Source organism: Gymnodraco acuticeps, unplaced genomic scaffold (genome assembly GCF_902827175.1).
Source record: "Gymnodraco acuticeps unplaced genomic scaffold, fGymAcu1.1, whole genome shotgun sequence".
Lineage (NCBI taxonomy): Eukaryota > Metazoa > Chordata > Actinopteri > Perciformes > Bathydraconidae > Gymnodraco > Gymnodraco acuticeps.
Genome location: NW_022992276.1, coordinates 734,966 through 756,414, shown reverse-complemented (window position 1 = coordinate 756,414; position 21,449 = coordinate 734,966). Strand labels below are relative to the sequence as shown.

Sequence of the window (21,449 nt, the reverse complement as noted above, 5' to 3'; positions counted from 1 at the left end):
ATGCATCTCCCAGTCTCCACCCTTTTTCCTTACACTGAACACATGCCATCCTCTTCCCAGAGTTTGTGGATGTCTCTGCTCTGTACGTGGGATGTGGCAGGGAGTTTTAGGATGAAGGGTTCGGCACGATGTGCTGCTGCTGCTTACAGACTGCAAGATCTACATCTGGACAGGGGAGCTGACCAGATGCCTGATGAGGAAGAGCTGCCAGGTCTGACCATCAGCAAGGAAGGCAGTTGATGAGTGACTGTCAGATATCTATGGAGGGATTCATGAGGGTCTCTGTCACAATGTGGACTGCTGTAATCTGATTTAAGCTGCTTAAAGAAGAGAGACCGACAGAGAGAGGAAAAAGAGACACAACGATTAAAAAGAGGAATTGCACAGAGAGATGGCCTGAGGTACATTTGTACCAAATCATTCCCCCTGGATTTTGAAGCTAAATATTGTGACTTGATTGGTTATGATTTTCTTCACTGTGAATGAACTTCTCAGGATCACATTTTTGATTGTTTTTTTTGTGTTTGTATTCCCTTTGTGATTTCAAAGAGGATGTTGCAATGCTTTAAAGAAGCATCTCTTTACCAGTTGCCCTTTTTTCTGATTTTGGCTTTCCGACCTGCTGAGAAATTCTTACATGGATATGTACTTTTCTGTCTTTGCAGCCTTGTGCTGGTTCTGGTCTGCTGAGAGACTGTCCAATGTGTGTCACTAAAATCTGCACTTCTCTTGGGTTTATAAAGCTCTGGAGATTTGGGAATATTTAGCATCGTCACCTCAGTCTAAACTTGGATACTTCGTCAGCCTATGGTGTACTGTAGCCTATTTTGGGTGTGAGTTTGGGATTTCTTCTTGCTTCCGTGGGCTCTGTCTTTCTTTTTTTTTTGGTGCACAAGTCTGACTCATCAAAAATAAGGGCTGCCCATCTACTTTCTTCCTACAGTGAGGACTATCACCAACTTGTATTTATTGCTCACTTTGTGTTATAGTTTCAGAATGATACTTTGATCACTTTTTCAACTGAGGTGCTAAATCTGGACTCCAGTTCTCTGTCACCGTTGGCCCCTGAGCATCACCATGCTGATAGTGTGGTGGTGCTCAGTGGTCCTGACCTATGTGTCCGTCTACCTCTCGCTGTCCTTCCTGCGCAGCTTGCTAGCTACCGACAGAAGCGGGCGAAAGGCAACAGTGCGGGGACGTCGGAAAAGACGCAGAAGAGGAAGGGCCAGACTTTCTCGCAAAATGACGGAGCGACGCAAGGCCGACCCGTAGACGCAGCGCTTTCCTCAGCCAATGACACGGAGCTGAACAAGAAGACCAACCATGAGGTACTCCACTGATCGCAGAGAGATTAGAAGTCATTCGTCATTAATAGAGTTACAGAGGAGACTTAAGACACGATTTGTGTAGAATGAATGACTATTGGTTGAAGTAAAACAGCTGGTCATTTTCATCAACAATTTAACGGGTCACAGTACTTGACCTGGAGTATTTGTCTAAATGTGTTAGCTCACTGTCTGCTTAAACAAGTGGTTTGTGCCCCCTGCTCTGTAAACATACATTAGAGAAATGGGTCACTAACCATTACGTTGCCTGTAGGGCATGTTGTCATAGCAACCTGGTCACGATTAACTGTGGCATTATTTACTGCCTTTTTTTTAAAGGGAAAGTTTTTAGAGTACACATGAACTGCACTGATGTTTTCTTCACAGTGGAACAAAATAAGCCTTGATTCGATAACATTTGAATCTTTTAGGAACCCCAGAAGCCGGAGAAATCAAAGGTTCAGAAGGATCAGCCCCCCGCCCTGGAGCAAAGCCCGTCCCCTGTGGAAGATATTGAAGAAGAGGAGCGGATAGCACTCACCGGCAAAGAGCAGCTCAAGGTATACTCAGTCAATGATAAAACACTAACGGCGAGTTTATTGATCTCCTTGTGCATGTTAAAGCATCGGACTACTTTCATGTCTTCTAAGTAGTCCCTTTTTCTTTTTATTTGGCTGTTGCTTTCAAATACTCAGCTGGGCTTAAGTAGGATTTAATATGACAAGGAAAAAAGAAGCAGGGCTTAATGTCATGAATGAACACTGCGTTATAATCCCAGGTTCTGAATTCACACATTGGAAACTGAGCTTTGAAGCTATTCTATAAATCAATGTTTCTGTTTGCATGCTGTGTTGCAGTGTTATATCTGTTTGGTCATATGGAGTCATTTGTGTTCATGCTTTAGTGACCCATAAGAAAATGGGAGTCTAGTTTTGGTTTAGCAGTGTGTATGATTAAGAGCATTTGTGTAGTTGTTTTCTGTGTCATCACGAAGCCATGGGGAATGTAACTGTCTGCTTTTATGCATGGCTGCACTGATCTGAAGATACAGCTCTGTGTGTCTACATGTTGTCCATGTGGAGAGCAATGGGTTTAAACCGGGTTTTTTCAAGTAGTGGAAAGGTTGTAAAAATAATAGTCGTCGTGGTACCTGAATTCAAGGCATCAAATTGTCTCGACTATAGTCTCACATCGTGTTCTAAAGTCTGAAAATTAGCTCTTTTTATTTCTATATGCAAATTATATTTGTTCTAATTTTTTTGCAACACAGAAAATGTTCTTAATGTATTATTGCGCACATACAGTATATCTGCCCTTGTTAAAACCTTACCCACGATTTTTTGGAATCCACTTGCAGCAGCTACAGGAGGCCGTGGAGAAGCGTAATGAAATAATTGCCAGGCTCAGCTCCAATCTGCAGGAGGCGCTCGCCAGCAGAGACCTGGTTCAGCTGGAGGCGCAGTCGCTAGCTGGACAGATCCAGGGGCTGCAGAGACAGCTCCAGCAGGTAAGTGCCACTCAAAGCTACATCTGCAGCATCACTCCACCTACAAACATCCTCTTTACTAGTCACATGCACAGCAACTGAACCTGCATACTCTCTGGATTGTCTTTCCCACAGACCAGTGTAGAGTTTCTGCGGATCAAAAGCCAGTCGGGGGCTGAAGTCCTCAACACCCGACAACCGCATGGCCGTTGCTCCCAAGATGCAGACCTCAATCACAAGGAGGCACCATCAGGGAGTGCAGCTCCTGAGACAATATCGTGTGTTGAAGGCTTCAGCACTGACACTGCTCTGGAAAAACTGAGGGTGGAGTTGGAAGAAGAACGGAAGAACAGCCAACGCATATATGCAGAACTAGCATTGGAGATGGAGAAACACCAACATGTGCTTTCTTTACTGGAGAAGGAGAAGAATAGCAGGGAAGAGGAGCGAAAGGAAAAGGAGGAACAGCTGCAAGACCTCCAAATGCAGTTTAGCTTAGTCCAAACCCAGTGCCTTGAGATGCAGCAGTACAAGGAGGAGAAGGAGAAGCTGAACAGAGAGGTGCTGGAGCTGAGGAAAAGGCTAAAGGAGGAAGCCGATGCAGAGAGGAGACTCGGTGAGGAGGTGGCCAGCTCCGCTCTTCGCCTCCAGAGACAGGAGGAGGAGATGCTGAGGCTCAAAGAGGAGCACAGAGAGGAGGTGGAGGGAGTCAGGCAGCTGCTGGAGGAGAGGGAGAAGGAACTGAAGTTCAGAGAGGAGGAGGTCCTGGGACTCAAGGCTTCTAAGAATCGGCAGAACAAAGCCAAAGCTGGTTTTAGTTTTGATGAAAAGGTTAATCTAGACGAAGCTGACCTGGAAACAGGACCTGTCGAGAACAGCATGAATGTATCTGTGGATATTCTGATGGAGCGCTACATGTCCTCACATCGTCCTGCACACTCTCAATCTTCAGTGGCCAGTGACAGCTTGGAGCGCTGCGGTCAGCTGGACATCTCTGCAGACTACAGGTTAGAGAACTGCTTCATGTTTTCTCCGTGTGTCACTTAAATGACAAAAACCAATGCCTTATTCCAAAGCGACTTACAATGACCAATTCCAGGGACATTCTCCCTGGAGTAACTGAGGGCTAAGTGCCTTACTCAAGGACACACTAGTAGTGGTGTTCCAGGCGGTATTTGAACTAGCAACCTTCCGATCATCAGCCCACCTCACTATCCATTAGATTAGACCAAAAAAATCCATTTGTGGCAGACGATATTTAATTATCAATGTATGGGAAACACTGCAAGTATTACAGTACTCTAAGTGGGATATCAAATACATCTTGTTTATAGGCTACTTTAATGTGTCTTTGTACTTCTCAGTTTTGAGCTGAACAGTGAAGTGTTGGGAGATGAGCCTCTGTTGTCCATCTCAAACCGTTTCCTCGAAGAAGACGACAACCGTCATAACACCTCAACCCCAAATTGTTCTCCTGGCATCCCTCTCCCTGATAATTCCAACCCTCAGTCTCCATCTCAGTGGCTTTACGACTCCACGCCCGACGAGCTGGAGACGAGTAAACTGTCCGAGCAGCAGTTTGAGCAGACTGACCTGGAGAAGGAGCTGCTGAATCAGCAGTGTGGGGAGCTCCGTGACGAGCTGCTTCTCAAGGACCGGGACTTGAATGTGTTGAGGGAGGAAGTCATCAACACTGCTGAAGAGCTGGAGGAGGCCAGGAGCAGGTAATGCAGTTTAAAAGGGCATGTGGTTAATTGTTTTATCCCTATACATTCCTTTGTAATAAAGTGCACGCACTTTACGTTTGCTTGTTTCAACTTTTATCCCAATTAAACTTTTCAGGGAAATAAAAAATGTAAAGGGAATAAAAAGAACATGTGTGTCCAAGTAAATTGCCACTGCTTTACACAAGCTTGACTTTTATTATGAATGTTATCTTAAAGTCTGTTAAAGCGTTTGGATAAATGTCAATTTAATAATAAAAAAAATATGAAAGGAATATCAGAAAATTGACTGAAAGTAGTTCTGCCATTTGAATTAACTTTATTTAAATCTTTGTATTCTCAGGTGGGGCCAGGTAACAGAAGAGCTCAGGCAGGCTCTCTGGGAACTAGAAGAGGAGAAGGAGAAGAAGAGGCTCGCAGAGGAGGAGATGAACTTGAAAGCTCACGAACAAGACAACCTGAAAAACAAACTCAGTGCCTTAATGGAAGAAAAAGAAAAAGCAGTATTGTTGACGGGAAAAGAATCTGCTGAAACCTCCCTGCTGGTTCCTGCTATAACTCCATCAGAGGAGGAAGATGAGCTGGTTGGGGAGCTGAAGAAGAAGCAGGCTGCTCTCCTGTCTCATCAGAAGCAGCAGGATCTGCTGTTGTCTCAGCAGGAGATAAAGCAGCCGGCAATCTCTGCCGAACAAATCTTAGAGCTCAGAGATGACAAGCCGCTGCAGACTCTGCAGGTACACCGAGTGAGAAGTGTTTTTTTGGTAACAGCTTAATAGGAAGATAAACATGTTATTCACTGCATGCAGCTTTTTTCATTTATTACTCGTCTCCATTTAGATGGCTAGAAATATTACCATTCAACAGCAGTAATCGTTTTTTTTTATTAAGGCTTTAAAGCGTTGATGTCAGGGTGTCCGCGGAGTCTTAAAAAGTATTAAAAGTTGATAAATCAATTTAGCGAAAATTAAGGCTATTCAAAAGTATTAAACGAATAGTATGAGTATATGAACCATGTTTATTAATACGTTAGACCGGCCGCTCTCCCTGATGTGACGTCACACGCGGGTGGTCTTTTTTTATGCAGAAGTAAAAATGTCTTACAAAAACGACGCCAGATGTCACTGTAGTGTATATTTATGTATATATTTTTTTAAATCTAGTGTATACATCATTTTCCTACACATTTATTCACTGGGGTCTCTAACCTGCAAGTTGCTCTTTAAATAGGATGTCTTAAAAATAAGCCTTTAGGAGCAGTGCATTGTTAATTGTTTTGTAATCCTAAAATATGTCTTTCACTAATAAGTCATGTTATGTGTTTTAGGTTGAGGCCATGGTTGGCCAACTGGAGACTCTGCAGAGTGAATTGGGCCTCAAAGAGGTTGAACTAAAACGCCTCGCTCTACAGCTGGAGCAACTGACCAATCGGAATGCAGCTCATGTTAACGAGCTCCAAGAACAGATTGATGCCCTAAAGGTAAGTGCTTTTTGGTATTCTATAAAATTGGCTAAATTAAAGGCTTTACACTTTTTATTTTGTCTATCAGAAAGAGCCTGGAGAAATGACAACCCAAACCTATAACTACAGGGTGTCCGCGGGGTCTTAAAAAGTTGATAAATCAATTTAGCGAAAATTAAGTTTGCATCCAAATGGTTGGAAGATAAGGAGGAAGGACAATCAATACTGTATATAGTAAAGTGTGTCGCCAATGTAACCGGTTAAAACTCGAAGTGGCCATGAGGTCTTAAAAATTAAAATGTATGGAAAGGGTCTTAAAATTGATTACATTTGACTTCAGGATTCCAGCATATATATATATACCCTTTATTAAGGCTTCAAAGCGTTGGAGTAGGAAAAATATGTGTATTATTCCAAAACCTATAATATTTTCCCTTTCTTGTACTAAGGCTCAATGTGAACACCTCCTGTTGCGTCTAGAAGAGATGACAACAACACATAAAACCACAGCAGCCCTCATAGGTGAAAAGACTACAGAGCTGGACAGAACATCAAAGGAGCTGGAAAGGACTCGTACTCAGATTGTAAATGTCCAAACAGAAGTGGACAGATTGCAGGGAGAGCTGGAGAAGAGCCTGGGCAGTGCTGAACAAGTGAAGAGTGAATTGGAGTCTCAGATCTTCTGTTTGGAACAAAACCTGGCCAAGCTGGAGGAGGCCCAAGCCCAGACAGAGCAGGAGAGAGAGGAGCGCAGGAGGAAGGAGGAGGAGATGGACGACCAGATTAAGAGAATGGAACAAGTCTTAGAGGAGGAACTGGAACAGTTTGAGAGCCTGCTAAAAGCTAAGGATGTTGAGGTAAGATGTGTTAATAGTTATGTTGCTCTGTTTGAAACACTACTGCCAATATATTAACACGATGATTTGTACAGTTGTCTGAAGCGAAGGAGAAGTGGGAGGAAGAGAGCCAGGAGAAGGAGACAGAGCTCCTCGGTGTGAGGCATCACCTGGAGGAGCAGAGGAGGGAGAGGGAGGAGGAGGTGAAGGCTCTCCTGGAGAAGCAGCTGTTGGCAGTTGAGGAGGAGACAGAAAGACTAAAGACATCTCACCAACAGGAGATAAAAGACCTGATGGAGAGACATCAACAAGAAGTGGGATTTACAAACTTCATACACTTGAAAGGCCATACATTTTACAGATTAATGATGATGGGATTTTTTCTAAATTAAGACATTTTAATGCATTTATTTTCACTTAAAACTCCAAGAAACCCATATTTGTTTCTCGTGCCACCCAATGATTGCTTTACTTAAGGTTATTAATTGTGTATTATGTAAATGTTTTGTAAAATTGCAGGATATCGCAAAAAGCCATTCCTACTAATTTATTTTCGATACATTTGCAGTTTATATTTGGCATGTTTTCTCTTACCGTCTGATACAGGCTAAATATAACGTTTGTGAGTTCCCTCCAGTCTTGTAATATCCTTTTATGTTTATCTGCATACAATTAGATTTCTGAGTTGAACACCCACCTGGAGTCAGAACAGCTGAAGCAGCAGGTCAACATGGAGGAGGAACAGAAGAGACAGATCAGCTTCATCAAACAGGTGTGATAAATACAACGCACAGTTGGACACTACAGTGGAAGTCTCTTAAGTTAATAAACTTTAACATTTTAAATATTGTTTTTTCTCCTCCAGGTGACTGAGCGAGAGCATGAGAGGATGCTTTCAGAGCTGTCTGCCAAACACAATGAGGAGCTTACACAACTGAGGACAGAGGTGTCCTTGGAGCTGAGGGAGAGCATGGAGGCGGCTCACCAGGCTGAACTGCTGCAGCATCAGGTATTCTATATATAAGCACACGGGCACAGTGGAACATCTTCAGCCACGGCACAATGTCACTTCAATCCGTCTCTAATTTGTTTAAATACATTTCAGAGTATGTTTTTTCCAAATAAATAGAATTTCCCTTGGTGTTGTCTGCATACAATTATCATGAAAGTAATGCAAAAGTCATATGGAGAGAATATTTAAATAAAAACAAATCAATAAATATAGTGTAGAAGAAATACAAATGTAAAAAAATACTGTTAAATGTACAATTTATCTATTTAATAATAAAAAGGATCTGAAGTCAATGTCGAATGTTTCACTTACAATGAATTATTTACTATGGAGAATAACCGTGTCACTTAATTCCCTGCAATGTACAGTCATGACTAAAATAAGTAGGAGCGCTGAGATATTCTGTATCGAATGCTTTCATTTCCTTTAGGTCCAAAAGAGGAGCGAGCTTGAGGCCATGCGTCTGAGCCTGACCAACGCCCACGTGCCTCAGCTGGAGCAGGAGTCTGCTCTCACCGAGGCCCAGGGCTCCCTGAGGGACACCTTTGCTCAGGAAATTGCTCTCCTAAAGGCCCAGCACCAGGCAGAACTGGACCACATTAGACAGCAGAATAAGGAGCAGCAGGAGAAACTGCGTGAGCTGCAGCAACAACCGATGAGTGAGTGCGAATAAGATAGCTTTGCAGTTTTTGTGACGGTGTTTCTTTTGGTGTTTGTCTGTAAGTGCACTCGACATGTTTGCTATTATGGATGTGTCTAGGCCACCCTCATTCTTTGATGTTAGTGAATCTTCATTTCGTTTTGTTTGTTTAGATGATCTCCAGCAGCAGTGGGAGACTCTTGTTGCTCAGGAGAGAGCTGCCATGGAGGAAGAGCAGGCCAAAGACATTCAGGTAACGCTTAATAATGTTGTGTTTGATCACTGCAAGCTTATGATTTGAAAGCTATTTCATAACTGTCATCATTTTTGTATATTTTTAAAGCTATACCATTTTTCAATTAATAAAAAAAAAATCCATCTTCTTTTCTTTCTCTCAGGCTTTAAGGTCACAGTGGGATAAGAATGCTGAGAGCAGAGAGTCAAACCTCCAAATGTCTCTCTCAGAGATGCAGAACAGCCTTACTGCCACCCAGACAGACCTCACCCAGACCCTCAAAGCTCTGTCCCAGACCCAGGCAGAGCTGCAGCGGTCCGGGGCCAGGCTCCAGGAGCTCCAGACCTCCAGTAAGGAGCAGAACCAGGAACTGGAGGCGGAGCTGGAGCAGGCCTGTGCTGACAGAGATGCTGCTGCACGTGAGTTGCCTCCAGTCACTGCCATTATCCAAGGCTGCATCTAAATGAATTAATTTAAAAAATGAAAACGGTCATAATTTGAATCTACAGAGCCTTGCCAAATAGTTAAAAGCTTCATCCATAATATAGACATTTAAATTCTAAATCCATAACCTAATGCTACCTTGATACAGATCTTGAATGTAAAAACCCTACTGATGCAGCCCTTTTTTAAATCTGCATCTCCCGCATCAAAATGGTTGCTGATTGATGGCTGTCGTGATTTGAAAGACAACCTCATATCTGCTTGCAGGGCTCGAGCTTAAGGACGTCCCGTCGTCCCGGGGCCAAAAAAAATAGTGTCGGGGAGGATAAAAAATAATTTTGGGACGAATTTGAGACGAGAGTTAAAATAAAAATACCCTGCTAACTCTACTACAAACGGCGATGAAAATGAAACCGACAGCACGTTTTGTGTAGCACACAGTTATTAAACCTCCTTGTCAACATAAACACACATGCACAAAACATTTAGCAACCCGCGAAATACACACAGTAGCTACAGCTGTGCCGCTGGCTGTCAGCTAGCCGCCCAGCTGGCTGTGCCCGCAAATTCCTGGCCCGCAAATTCGCGGGTCTAGCTATGTACTGAGTGAGTGTGTGGATTTCGCGGGTTGAGTGATGTACAATGACAATGGCATCCCGTGGAGGAATTCTGAAATGTTTTACCGTTACATCACAAAAACGCACAGCAGAACCAGACCCTGGAGCGCCGGCCTCTTTATTTACTTACTCCTCTTTATCCCCTATGGGTAATAAGGCTGAGAAGAGAACCCTCCATCGTATTTAGTCCTCTCCCCATGTAGGGATGGGTACCGAGCCCTGGTATTAAACGGGCCCCGGGCCGGAATTATTAAAGACAGTGGTAACGTTAAGCTCCGACTTTTTAACGGGACTGGAGACATTTAAAAAATATATGTCATATGTATTGTTGCTACATACACATTATATCGCAGTTTTAGTTTCACCAACTCCGTTTCTAATATGCAATAAGACTACAACATGCGTCTATGATGTATTTTCGAGCTTTCCAATCCAGATGAGATCTCTCTCTCCCGTCTGTGTGCGAGGGGGCGGGGCAGTTCGTAAAGGTCTCCTGACTGTGTTACAGACTGTCATCCTGGTTAGTGGTTACTCTGGGTTCTGTCTTCAGGACAGTGTTGGATTTTTGTTGTTAATTGGATGGGACTTGATTGGATTAAATATTAGAGTAATTTTCTCATTTGTGTGTTTGTTTAAATATATTTGGCCTTTGTTTATGTGATTGAATGATTTACTCAAATAAAAAGGTTGATGAATTATCATCTAATGATTTGTATGATGTTTTATTTATGTTAAAGGTCACTTTGAATGATTTTAACTAATGTAGAAAAACTAACATTTTATATTAGGGACGGTCCACATTAATTTCGGGACGGCTTAGATTGTATTTCGGGACGGTTCCGGGAGGATGGTGAAAAAAAGTTAGTCGAGAGCCCTGTCTGCTTGGCTGTATGAAAGCTTTGTTCAAGCATGACATGTCAGACTTCTGTTGTTGTTTATATACATTGTTTATGCCTTTCTCGCTCTGTCGTGAATGCTGCGTAGGTTCTCTAGAGGAGTTGATGTCTAGCCACAAGGCAGTGCTGCAGGAGAGAGAGCAGCAAGCGCTCCACCTAGAGGAGAAGGAAGAGCAACTGAAGCAAGAGGTGAGTTCACTCAGTACAAATAAGCATTTAGTGGCTTGTGTGTTGCCAGTTATTTCTCATTTCAGTCCACATGCCCTATCGTTAATGAATCGATCTTCATATATTTTATTTATTTATTTAGTTAGTATCAATCTAACATTGTGTGCAACTCACAAAACGTTACATTTAAATTCACGAGTTTTTAACAAAATAAATAAAAGAAAACAATGACTCCTCTGTGAACCAGGTGTTGCGCCTTCAGGAGGAGAGGAGCTCGCTCAAAAAGAACTCTGAACAAGAAGTAGGTCAGCTGTGGACCCAGCTGGAGAGCATGAGGACCAGCCGACAAGAGTTGGGAGGTGAGAGTCACACACCAGCCTGACATCTGCTTAACAACACAGTATTTCATCTACTGCATTCCTTTGAAATACTTACTGTTAGGATATCAAAGCTTCACAAGTCAAAGGGGGTAGAAAACATGTGGCTTTATCAACAATGGCTGTTGTCTGTCATGTGACACGCTGAGGAAAATAGAACTGCCTGCGTGTTTACGTGTTACTGTGCTCTTACCTTATCTGACCGTTTCCTCACAGAGCTGAAGGAGCAGCTGCTCGCCCGCTCGGCTCGCGTTGATGACATCGAGCGCCTGAAGACAGAGTTTAATGAACAAAAGCGGGAAATCAAAGAACAGAATGAGGCTGAGCTGGAGAGCCTGAGGAGGTATGAGAGCACAGTCCTAATGCATTTATTCTCTTAAAAGTCTTTCTATGTCCAGGCTGGAAATGTGATATTTAGATTAAAAACTGATATTCAAACCGTGGTTGAAATATAGAAATACCAAACGCTTTATCGTCCTCCTCCTTTAGGTACTTTGAGCAGAGATTGCGGGCGACAGAGGAGGGACACCGAGAGGAAATAGCTCTGCTCCAGCTGAGGCTGGTGGAAAGAGCCTTGGAGGAATCTGTGATAAGAACTGCAGATGACAGGTATGTCAGTTTGTAACACCAGACACATGTACTGAAAACATGGATCAAAAACTATTTTTAATAATGGTGTCAGTTTCAGTTCCATATCTCAAGGCCAAGCTGAGGAAGAGAAGGATCATCTGTTTTCTGATGCTGTCTTCAAACTGGAGAAACACAAGGTTCGTCCATTCAAAGTGGGGAAAATAAGACACATTAAAGACCCTGTGTTTTTAGATGAATATGATATTCAGCACTTTGAAATGTCATGTTAGACTTTCTGCACATAATAGCTGTGTTGGTTTTGCAATCTTGATCACAAGGTATCCTTATGACATGTTATTTCTCTCCAGGAAGCGCTTGACAATGTGAGTCTTCAGCTGGAGGAGAAACACTCAATGGACCTTTCCTATCTACAATCTTCTATGAGCCTTTCCTTTAAGGAAGAGCTGCAACAGGTCAGACGCAATCCCAGTCCTTTATCACTATTCATACCATAATGAGAGAAGCTCCTGGCACACAGTATCTCAGGCAAAATTCACAGCAATGATATTGCTTAAATAGGATATACAGTATTCACACACATGTTCAGATAATCTCTCAAGTAAGGCATTTAGTTGATGGATAACTCATTTACATGAGTAGTTGTTGATGGTGACATTCAAATCTGAATTCCAGCAATCCTGGTTCGAAGTCGGTGTAAATCTTTTCAGTTTTAGGAAAGTTAGAAAAATGTATCAGTGGGGGCGCTGTGTCTTTTCCAAGCTATTTCACCATTCATCAAGCAGTTATTTTAAAGGGGACCTATCATGCAAAATGCACTTTGTGATGTCTTTTATACATAAATATGTGTCCCCGGGGAACTCACGCAGCGTCAGAAAATAAAACCCTCTCTCTTTTCCTGCATACCCAAATCTTTTAAGAACAGGGGTACAACGAGCGGATACAGATTTGCTGCCGATCTGATGTCAAATCGGCAGCGGACCCACAGAACATTGCTATCAGAAACAATGCCTGACGTGTTTTGGACGTAATCTCGTCTTTGTTCACATTAGCAAGCCTCGCTAACACTCAGAGCTAACCTGTACTGGAGAGCACATGTGTTTTTAAAAAGCAGGAAATCAAAAAAGGAACTCACCTTGTGATAAACCCGCAAGAGGAAAAGCATTTGAGCTCCATACTGTTTCAGAAATAATCTTTGATGTGGTTTAGAACAGGATGACGTTTTATCACAGCAGAATTTAACTTTATCTCCGGTAGAATTCTGATCAGGCATTAGCTCTGCCTCCTCTTTTTTTAAAAAATTTTTTTAAAGCTAAGGACCCAAAATCCGCGTTTCTCTAACAGGGCTGCAAAAGAGGGGTATGAGCAGTATGAGGCATGGCTACAATGGGTGATCTGTTTGGTATTTTAAGCAAAAAACTTCACAGACATGTTTTGTATAGGTATGGCCCTACAATATATTTTTCCAATATAGCATAATAGGTCCACTTTAAAGTATATAGGCCCTTCTACTTTCTAATTGTCTTGTTATAATATCATTACTTGTGCTTTAGGTGCAGTCGGACATCACAGACCAATACTATGAAGAGCTGCAGGAGCTGAAGACTCGTCATGCGATGGAGCTGGAGCAACTCCGAGCTAAGCTATCTGACCATCACGTAAAAGGTACTTCACACACGCATTAAAACATGAATTAATGCCATTCAGAGGTTCCTCAAATTAAATGACAACTTCTCAAATCTATTTATTGCAGAGCTTACCAGAGCTCATTTGGAGGCAGCACGGCAGGTTGAGGTAAGAATTCGATAATCTATCCAATAAATAACAGATTGAGTTTACGGAGCATATAATGACCTTTCTTGGTGATTTTACTTAGGTGGAGGTTGAACAGAGGATGTGGTGTCTCACTGAGGAGCTGCAGTCAAGGATGACCATCATCCACACTCTGAATAGCAATCTGGCTGCATTGAGTAAACAACATGATGCAGAAGTGCAAAGGAACACACAAAAGGTACACACTTTGACAATGTATACTAGACCAATGTAAATATATCAGAAATGAAACCGAAACACAGATTTAATGATGCAAAATGAGAATTGAAACCGTGTCACATATGTACATGTCTCTGCCAACTCTTACAGCTGAAACAGGAGTTTGCTGGTGAGCTCGTCCATCTGGAGGAAGCTCTGAAACAGGAGAGGGAGGATGTGCAGGAGGAGAGGAAGAGATGGAGAGAAGAACTCCAAGAGAAGCACCAAGCCGAGCTCTCTGCACTGAGGTCAGAGCTGGACGGAGAGATGGAGAGCGAGAGGACACGCCTTGAAAAAGAACTTCATGAGGAGAAGGAGAGGTTAAAAACTCTACAGGCTGCCCTGGACAATGATGAAAGTAAGACACATTTTCAAAACTCACATGCGTCATTATAAGTTTCTGATCAAATCTGAAAAAATATAATGAATTTTTAAGATGTGGTTCTTCATCATCTTGTAACATGTTGTGTGTTCTCTTTTAGGCCCACAGGTCTTGATAGTGCGGCAGAGACTGGAGGCCCAGTACGACGGTGAGCTGCAAAGGGCAAAGATCTGCATGGCAACAGAAGTCAAGGAGCTCACTGCCCGCCTCCAGGAGCAGGGAGAAGAGCGGCTGCACCAAGCTCAAGAGAGGTGAGCTTCACTGGGGCTCTGGATCCTCAAGGTTTGAATGTAGCTGCTTAGTCGTTTGTCAGTGGTTAGACCTTGACACATGAGTCAGATTTGAATTGCTGTATTAAATAAGATTTGTTTTTATAGATGTTTATCCTGTCGTATGGTTGGATTTTCAAAGAAAAAACATGCACCTGAAGAGGTGTAGATAGGTTATTAGTTCTGCAACTACTACTCATTTGGCATTTGAATTAAATGCATTAAATCAGCAATACAATTTCGTTGTGACTTATATTATTAATATGTTTTACTTTAGTTCAAATTAAAAAAATTCTTTGTTGTATGTATTTAATTTCCAATAAAATGGCAAATCTCATATTTGACCAACATATAATGGATAAATGTATTATAATTTTGTTCTACTCACTATAAATAATAAAGGTCCCTTTTTTAATTGTAGCAAACCTGATTTTCATTATATTCTGAAATGCAACAAGTCACTGGGGAATAGTGTGTTTTTCTTTTATATCCTAACAAACTCCCCTCCAGTTTCATCTTGATGACCCATGAGAAATGCTTTTTTCTTTTTTAACGTGTGTTATTTTGTCTCTGTTTAGGTTCCATGGGGAAAAGGCAGCGTTGGAGCAGAGTTTGGCCCAAAAATATGAAGTGTCTCTGGCAGAGCTGAAGAGCAAACATCAAACTGAGCTGGAACATGAGAGGGCAGCACTGCTGAACAAAGAGAGGGACACACTTGATGCCAAACACAAAGCACAACTAGACTCACTCAGTGCCAGCCACAGAGATCAGCTTACTGCTACGGCCGTTGAGCTCAAATCCAAACACAGCGCTGAGCTTGTCGCCTTGGAAGCCTCCCTCGATTCCAAACGAAAGGCAGACATTGAAAGTCTGGAGGGCGTTTTGAAGGAGACCAATCAGGCTCAGCTGGAGGCTTCAGAAGCAGAGTTGACACGCAAACACCAGGAAGAGAAGGATGAGCTCGAAATGAGGATGCTGGGTAATATGGATACTTTGGAGTCCACATACCTTAAGGAAGTACAAGTAAGGACACAGAATGTGTAATGTTAAGCCTTGTGTTATAATTCAATACTGCCATTTAAGGGTCTTTTTCAGTTTTGAGTACTTTTTTTGAATGCCATTTTCTTCTAATCTTAGGCACTGCGTGATGAAATAATACAACTTGAAGAAAGACATTGCCGAGGCCTGAATCTCCAGAAGTCAGAACACAGGCAGGTCATGGAGCGCCACGCATCGGAGCAGCTGTCCATCAGGGAGGAGCTGAGGAAAGAGCTGGCTCAGCTGCACATAGAGAAGTTTAGTGCCATGGCAGTGGAGCTCAGCCACGTGCACAAGGTGAGAACTGAAAAGGGTTGGTCGAGCCCTTGCTAACATCTGCTATGACGTGAAATCATTTAATTAAAAGAGAAGAATGCACGTATTGACAACTTTCTCAACATGTTTTTGTCACAATTTGTTCTTTCAGACTGAGCTAACTGCTCAGAAAGAGGCCTTGGATACTGAACACTGCAAAGCACTGGAGACCCTTAAGAAGCAGGTGCTTACCATAGCTCCTCCTTGTTTTTAGCTGAGCAAGACAGAGAATATTTAATGAAAACAGTTCAGTCGTGCTGTTTTGCTCTCATTGTTCTCCATGAGTTTGAAATGAAGCCCTGGTGCATTTTATACTGAAGGAGCGCTGCGATGAACTGAAAGAAAAGCTTTTTAATTGTTACATTGCTTGTCAGCAAACCATTCATATGGTAACTTTGGAGAACATTTTGCCTTCTGTGCACTGTTTAATTTGGCATGCAATTATGATATGATCTTATTTTGTGATAAAATGTGTATATATATTTTTTAGTCCTGACATCTCCGATTTATAGCTTATTTTCGGTCAACAAGATTCAAATGTTCTTAACATCCCGTGTCTCTCAGGTTTTAGAAGTTGAGCAACAGCACAGCCTTGCTCTTCAGGAGCTCTCACAAACCTGCACAGCCGACAAAGAGCAACTCCTCGCACAGCAGCAGCTCCAGCTCCAGGTAAAAGCATTAGTGAGAGTAACAGTACCTCGTTGTGTCTGTGAATCTGTCTTTTACATCACGAGTTACCATTAATCCTGGCCGGCCAGCTGTTTTTAATATTTATCATTAGAGCTCTGGCCTCTGTGGCTCTTGCTGCCCATTAGAGAAGGGATTACACAGAATTATTGTTCATCCTTCATAATGGTCTTTTTATAGGAACAGAGGTTATTGGGATTTCTTTCTGAGAAGCACTGAATCTGAACATTTGACCCCAACTGCATATTGTGGCATTAAACCAAAACATGATGTGTTTCTAATGTAGGAGTTGAGGGGGGTCTCTGCGAGGGAATTGGAGGCATGTCGCCGCGAGCTAGAAGAAGAATCGTCAAGGCAACGACAGCACTTCCTGGAAGAGGTGGAGCTCCTCAAAGTCCAATCAGAGGAGAGACTGCAGGACAGGATTAATCGGCTGAAGGTGAAAGATAAAATGCCAAAAATAAGATGTTTTTGATGTATTTTTTTTATATATTTCACACCTTTTTGGAAACCATGTGGCCTGCATATATGATAATTAACCTTATGTAAAAAAAAAAGTGTGTGTGTGTGTGTGTGTGTGTGTGTGTGTGTGTGTGTGTGTGTGTGTGTGTGTGTGTGTGTGTGTGTGTGTGTGTGTGTGTGTGTGTGTGTGTGTGTGGTGTGTGTGTGTGTGTGTGTGTGTGTGTGTGTGTGTGTGTGTGTGTGTGTGTGTGTGTGTGTGTGTGTGTGTGTGTGTGTGTGTGTGTGTGTGTGTGTGTGTGTGTGTGTGTGTGTGTGTGTGTGTGTGTGTGTGTGTGTGTGTCCTGTTGGACTATGTCCCACTGGAGCTTTATTCAAACCCAGTTTCCACATAATCCCACATCATACATGTAGAAGTGTTCTTGTCCGTCTGTCTCTGTTCTCTGAATCTGGGAGTGTGTTTGTGTTGCTGCCATCTGAACAGTGGCTAAATGGGATGGATCTAAGCTTTTTATCCTCTGATGCAGAAGGTTTTAAGGCTGAAGGTATATATTTTGTTCAGATATTTGGCATTTGACCATCTGATATGTGCAAGCCAGTAGTCCGCCATTAGTCAGTGAGACATGGCCAGGGATCTCTTTAGCTGTGGAATAAATAAACCTCCACAATACTGCAGCTTTTTAGGATGGTGATCTGCATATTTTAATTGATGTTCCAACATCACTGCTTTGTTTGAAGACTGAGTTTGAAGAGCAGAAGGAGGCGAGGCTTGAAGACCTGAAGAGGAGCTTCACGTCTGAACAGGAGGAGAAGGAGCGCAGCTACACCGACAAAATGAGCCAACTCACCATCCAACTGCAGCAGCTGGACACTGTGGTGGCCCAGGTACTAGGCACACACACACACACACACTAATTTGTTTTAACAGGTTTTACATGATGTTCTTTGTGTTAATTGAAAGCTTGATTTAAGGGACACCTACAGCTTCACTTTACTTGGGGCAAGACAGGTCTGTGTTGTTTCTGAGGTGTCGAGGCTCAAATTACGAATTCAATTAAATTAATAAGAATTTATATTGACTTGGAAACAGAAAATAGCAGCAGTATTCTCTCTTCACTCCTAATTCCACTACTATAAGCATAGCATACATAGGCCAGATTTTCCTAGCATGGGATTACATTTTGTTAAAGAGATTATCATTACAATGAATTATGACACTAATCCGGTGTGTGTGTTTGTGCGTGCTGTGTAGTCTTCTTTGGTCGAAGCACGCAGTAGTAAATCATTATTTTGTGTTTTCCATTAGCTGCCTTTTTAGGGGGGAAAAAATTATACATTTCTTATTTTCATCTCAAATGTGGAGATTTGCTGCTTTCAATATTTGATGTAATAGTATCTATTTGTCATGGTTTCGGACTGTGGGTGGACAAATCAAGAAAATATTTGCTGAGATTTTTAGAGACAATAATTAATGATCACATAAAAAACATTTGTTGCATCCTCTGCAGGTAATAATATGCTTTCACTTGGACTTTAGTTAGAAGAGTTATGTGTGCACTCAAATTACATCCTGCATTAATATGTATTTAGGTCTCTCTCCTAACCCTTTTTTTTTTAAAAACATATTTTTGTTCAATCTGACAATGCTGCTCAAAACTAATTGGAGTCCAGATTAATTGTGGTTGTTGTGGAGACTTGAAGCATGTCTAAAACGTTCAATTATTGTCATATATCCCCTGAGTTACTAATAAGTTAGTCGCTATACCTCCCAAAACCTCAATTACTACTTCCAAAATCCCCGTTGGGACTGAATTATGAATTACTTCTTAAATAATTGTGTGCATTTATGCAGTCTCCTACCTTTTTTTTCTTTCTACTTCTACAAATAAATCTATAATACATCAAAGTGGCTGATGTATGTTTACATTTGTTTCCATGGCACCTTCCTGGCTTGGCCCTGTGATAGTGAGATATTAAAACACACACTCAGCCCCCATGAGGTTAGCAAAGAGTAGCAGATTGGGAGGGTCTTGTTGTCAGGGCAACAACATTGTTTTGTTGAGGCAGGTGGCTGCATGAGACGTGTTTGATAGGAGAGAGCGGGAGGTAGAGAGGGAAGACTTTGTGAAAGGAGGAATAATAAGGTGTCGTGGAAAGGAAGGTAAGAACATTTTACTTCAGAGGGGGAAGAAAACTGATAAACGCTCCTCTGTGGATGCTTTAAGCTGGTATTAAAGGAGGGTGACTTTGTTTTATCGAGCAAATATTTAATCTTTTTTTGTTACTGATGCTGGTTGTTGTTTCTAGATGAAGTGGATTGGGTGATTTCAACCGGTAAAAAAACCCTCAATCGAGCAGATTTATGTTCAAATCAATGTATCTCTGAGGCTGGTCGGTAATTTTCTCTTCTCGTTTTCCTGATAACGTAAGAAACAAACAGACCCAGTCATTTAAACCAGTAAAAACAGCAGTCAATACAGCAGTTTCACATTAGGAATCGGTGTTACTCGAATGCAGTTTAGCTGCTGCTAACATTTGCTCAACTGCTCAGACAAATCCAAAAATGTAGTTGTCCATTTTTTTAAGTTTAAAAATAGTTAATTGTCATAATTTTGTTTGTAAAAATGTCTCTTTTAAAACTGGATAGGAAGTCCATTTGACAGCTTCGGCTAGAAAACCACAATGCTGACAAATGCTCAAAGGGTATACGGAAATAAAATGGGACGTAACCATTATTAAAGGTTTGAAAATTGTTGTTCAAATTTGGTGTAATGCAAGTACATAACTCAACAAAATAAAAAACATTAGTCAAGTCATTTTTGAACATGTCTATATTTCTGAGCTCTACCTATCATAGCACTCTCTCTGTCTGTTTTCCAGCTGCGAGCCGAGGTTGGCTGTCTGCAGGGAGAGTTAGAGGGGAAACGTTCAGAGATGGAAACTTTGGACACTCTGCTCCAACGAAGGCAGCGAGAGACTCAGGAGGGAGGCAACCTGCTCAAGATGCTCACTGACGATCTGCAGGCTGGTAAAGAGGAGAGGTAACCAATCACCAGCCATCGGTTAATATTACCTGGTGTTTGTAGGTTTTTCAGTTAAATGTTTAACTTAAATTCAATTGTGAAAATACTTTCCTTAATTTCTGTCTTGCTCACTTATGTTCCTCCAGATGTAAACTGAACCAGGCTAACGAAAAGCTAAAGAAGGTGCTGATTGAGATGATTCGCAGCACCATTGCAACAGAAGACATGATTGGACAGAAGATCTGTGCCAGAGCCAAAACATCAGAGCACGGGTCCCATCAGAGGAGCTCAACAGGCAACGAAGATGCACAAGAATCAGGTCTGTTGGTTTCTCATTCAGGTTCGTTATGCTCTGACAATGCAGCGAACAGTTGTTCTTTTGGCTCAGTCTGCTCTATGTATGGCGTACTTCATTTGTACATTTTTAAATCAAGGCAAACCATTTAATTTTAACTTATTATTCTTATCGGTATCTCGGTTGCAGACATGTCTTCACAGGACATGGAGCTGACCCACCTGCTCTGTGAGAGCCTGCTGGTTTCAGATACTCAGATCAACCCTGGGGGAGAGGAGGCCGCTCTGAACGCCTGCAGCAGACTGCGTCACACTGTGGACACGCTACTGGATCTGCTCAACCACGCCAACAAACAGGTACAGGATACGTGAACCAACTGATATCTCAGCAATCTCCTTTATTCTCTATTTAACCCTTTAATAACCATGGGTTTCTCACTCTTCTGTAGTTGGAGCAGACTCATGGTTTCCACCACTCTCTGGAGGAGAAGTTCTCTCAAGGTAGAGAAGACTCCGCTCAACTCCTCGTGCAGCACAAGATTCTTCTGGAGCAGCTGGATCAGGAGGCCAAGCTGAAGAGTGAACTCCAGCTGGAGTACCACAAGGCAGAGGGTGAGCACCACATCCTCATTGGCTCTGATTCACTGAACTTCTCTTATACTGCCAGAAGTTAATCCACTGACTGTTGCCACGCCCCGCTGCTCTGTAGGGTCGGGAGGGTAACCCTAAACAAGTGTTTCAAATACTTATCATTACATTACATTTAGCTGAAGCTTTTATCCAAAGCGACTTACAATAAGTGCATTCGACCAAGAAGATACAAACTTGAAGAAAACAGAGTCATATAAGTACATCAGGTTTCATAGAGCCAAACATTTCAAGTGCTACTCAACTGGCTTTAGATAAGCCAGTCCTTTATTAGTATATAAGTGCTTTGTTAGTAATTCTATTGCTCGAAGTGGAGTCGAAAGAGATGAGTTTTCAGTCTGCGCCGGAAGATGTGTAAGTTTCCCCTGTTCTGTTTTATATACAAAAAACAAGGGAACATTTCAGACCAGTGAAATAATTAGACCACGAGTGTGTATGTGCAAGGCAATGGCATCATTCTTTATTTTAAAACTTTTTTTTAATATCAACCTGCAAT

The 21,449-nt window shown here is 42.1% G+C and overlaps 1 protein-coding gene across 1 annotated transcript in view; it reads left to right on the top strand.

Moving 5' to 3' along the window:
* The window catches only part of pcnt (pericentrin), a 40,567-nt gene that overhangs the window by 2,280 nt on the left and 16,838 nt on the right, over nt 1–21,449 (top strand). Inside the window, 35 exon segments of the mRNA XM_034207363.1 lie at nt 1,152–1,328; nt 1,757–1,885; nt 2,683–2,832; nt 2,947–3,818; nt 4,176–4,535; nt 4,879–5,269; nt 5,860–6,012; nt 6,444–6,851; nt 6,926–7,144; nt 7,507–7,602; nt 7,696–7,839; nt 8,273–8,501; nt 8,656–8,735; nt 8,881–9,136; nt 10,763–10,863; nt 11,090–11,201; nt 11,436–11,562; nt 11,709–11,828; nt 11,902–11,986; nt 12,158–12,262; nt 13,361–13,472; nt 13,561–13,601; nt 13,684–13,818; nt 13,950–14,196; nt 14,321–14,471; nt 15,068–15,512; nt 15,627–15,824; nt 15,955–16,026; nt 16,407–16,511; nt 16,816–16,968; nt 17,727–17,873; nt 19,869–20,029; nt 20,158–20,330; nt 20,496–20,662; nt 20,755–20,917. Of these exon segments, the coding sequence (XP_034063254.1) occupies nt 1,152–1,328; nt 1,757–1,885; nt 2,683–2,832; nt 2,947–3,818; nt 4,176–4,535; nt 4,879–5,269; nt 5,860–6,012; nt 6,444–6,851; nt 6,926–7,144; nt 7,507–7,602; nt 7,696–7,839; nt 8,273–8,501; nt 8,656–8,735; nt 8,881–9,136; nt 10,763–10,863; nt 11,090–11,201; nt 11,436–11,562; nt 11,709–11,828; nt 11,902–11,986; nt 12,158–12,262; nt 13,361–13,472; nt 13,561–13,601; nt 13,684–13,818; nt 13,950–14,196; nt 14,321–14,471; nt 15,068–15,512; nt 15,627–15,824; nt 15,955–16,026; nt 16,407–16,511; nt 16,816–16,968; nt 17,727–17,873; nt 19,869–20,029; nt 20,158–20,330; nt 20,496–20,662; nt 20,755–20,917 (6,784 nt within the window).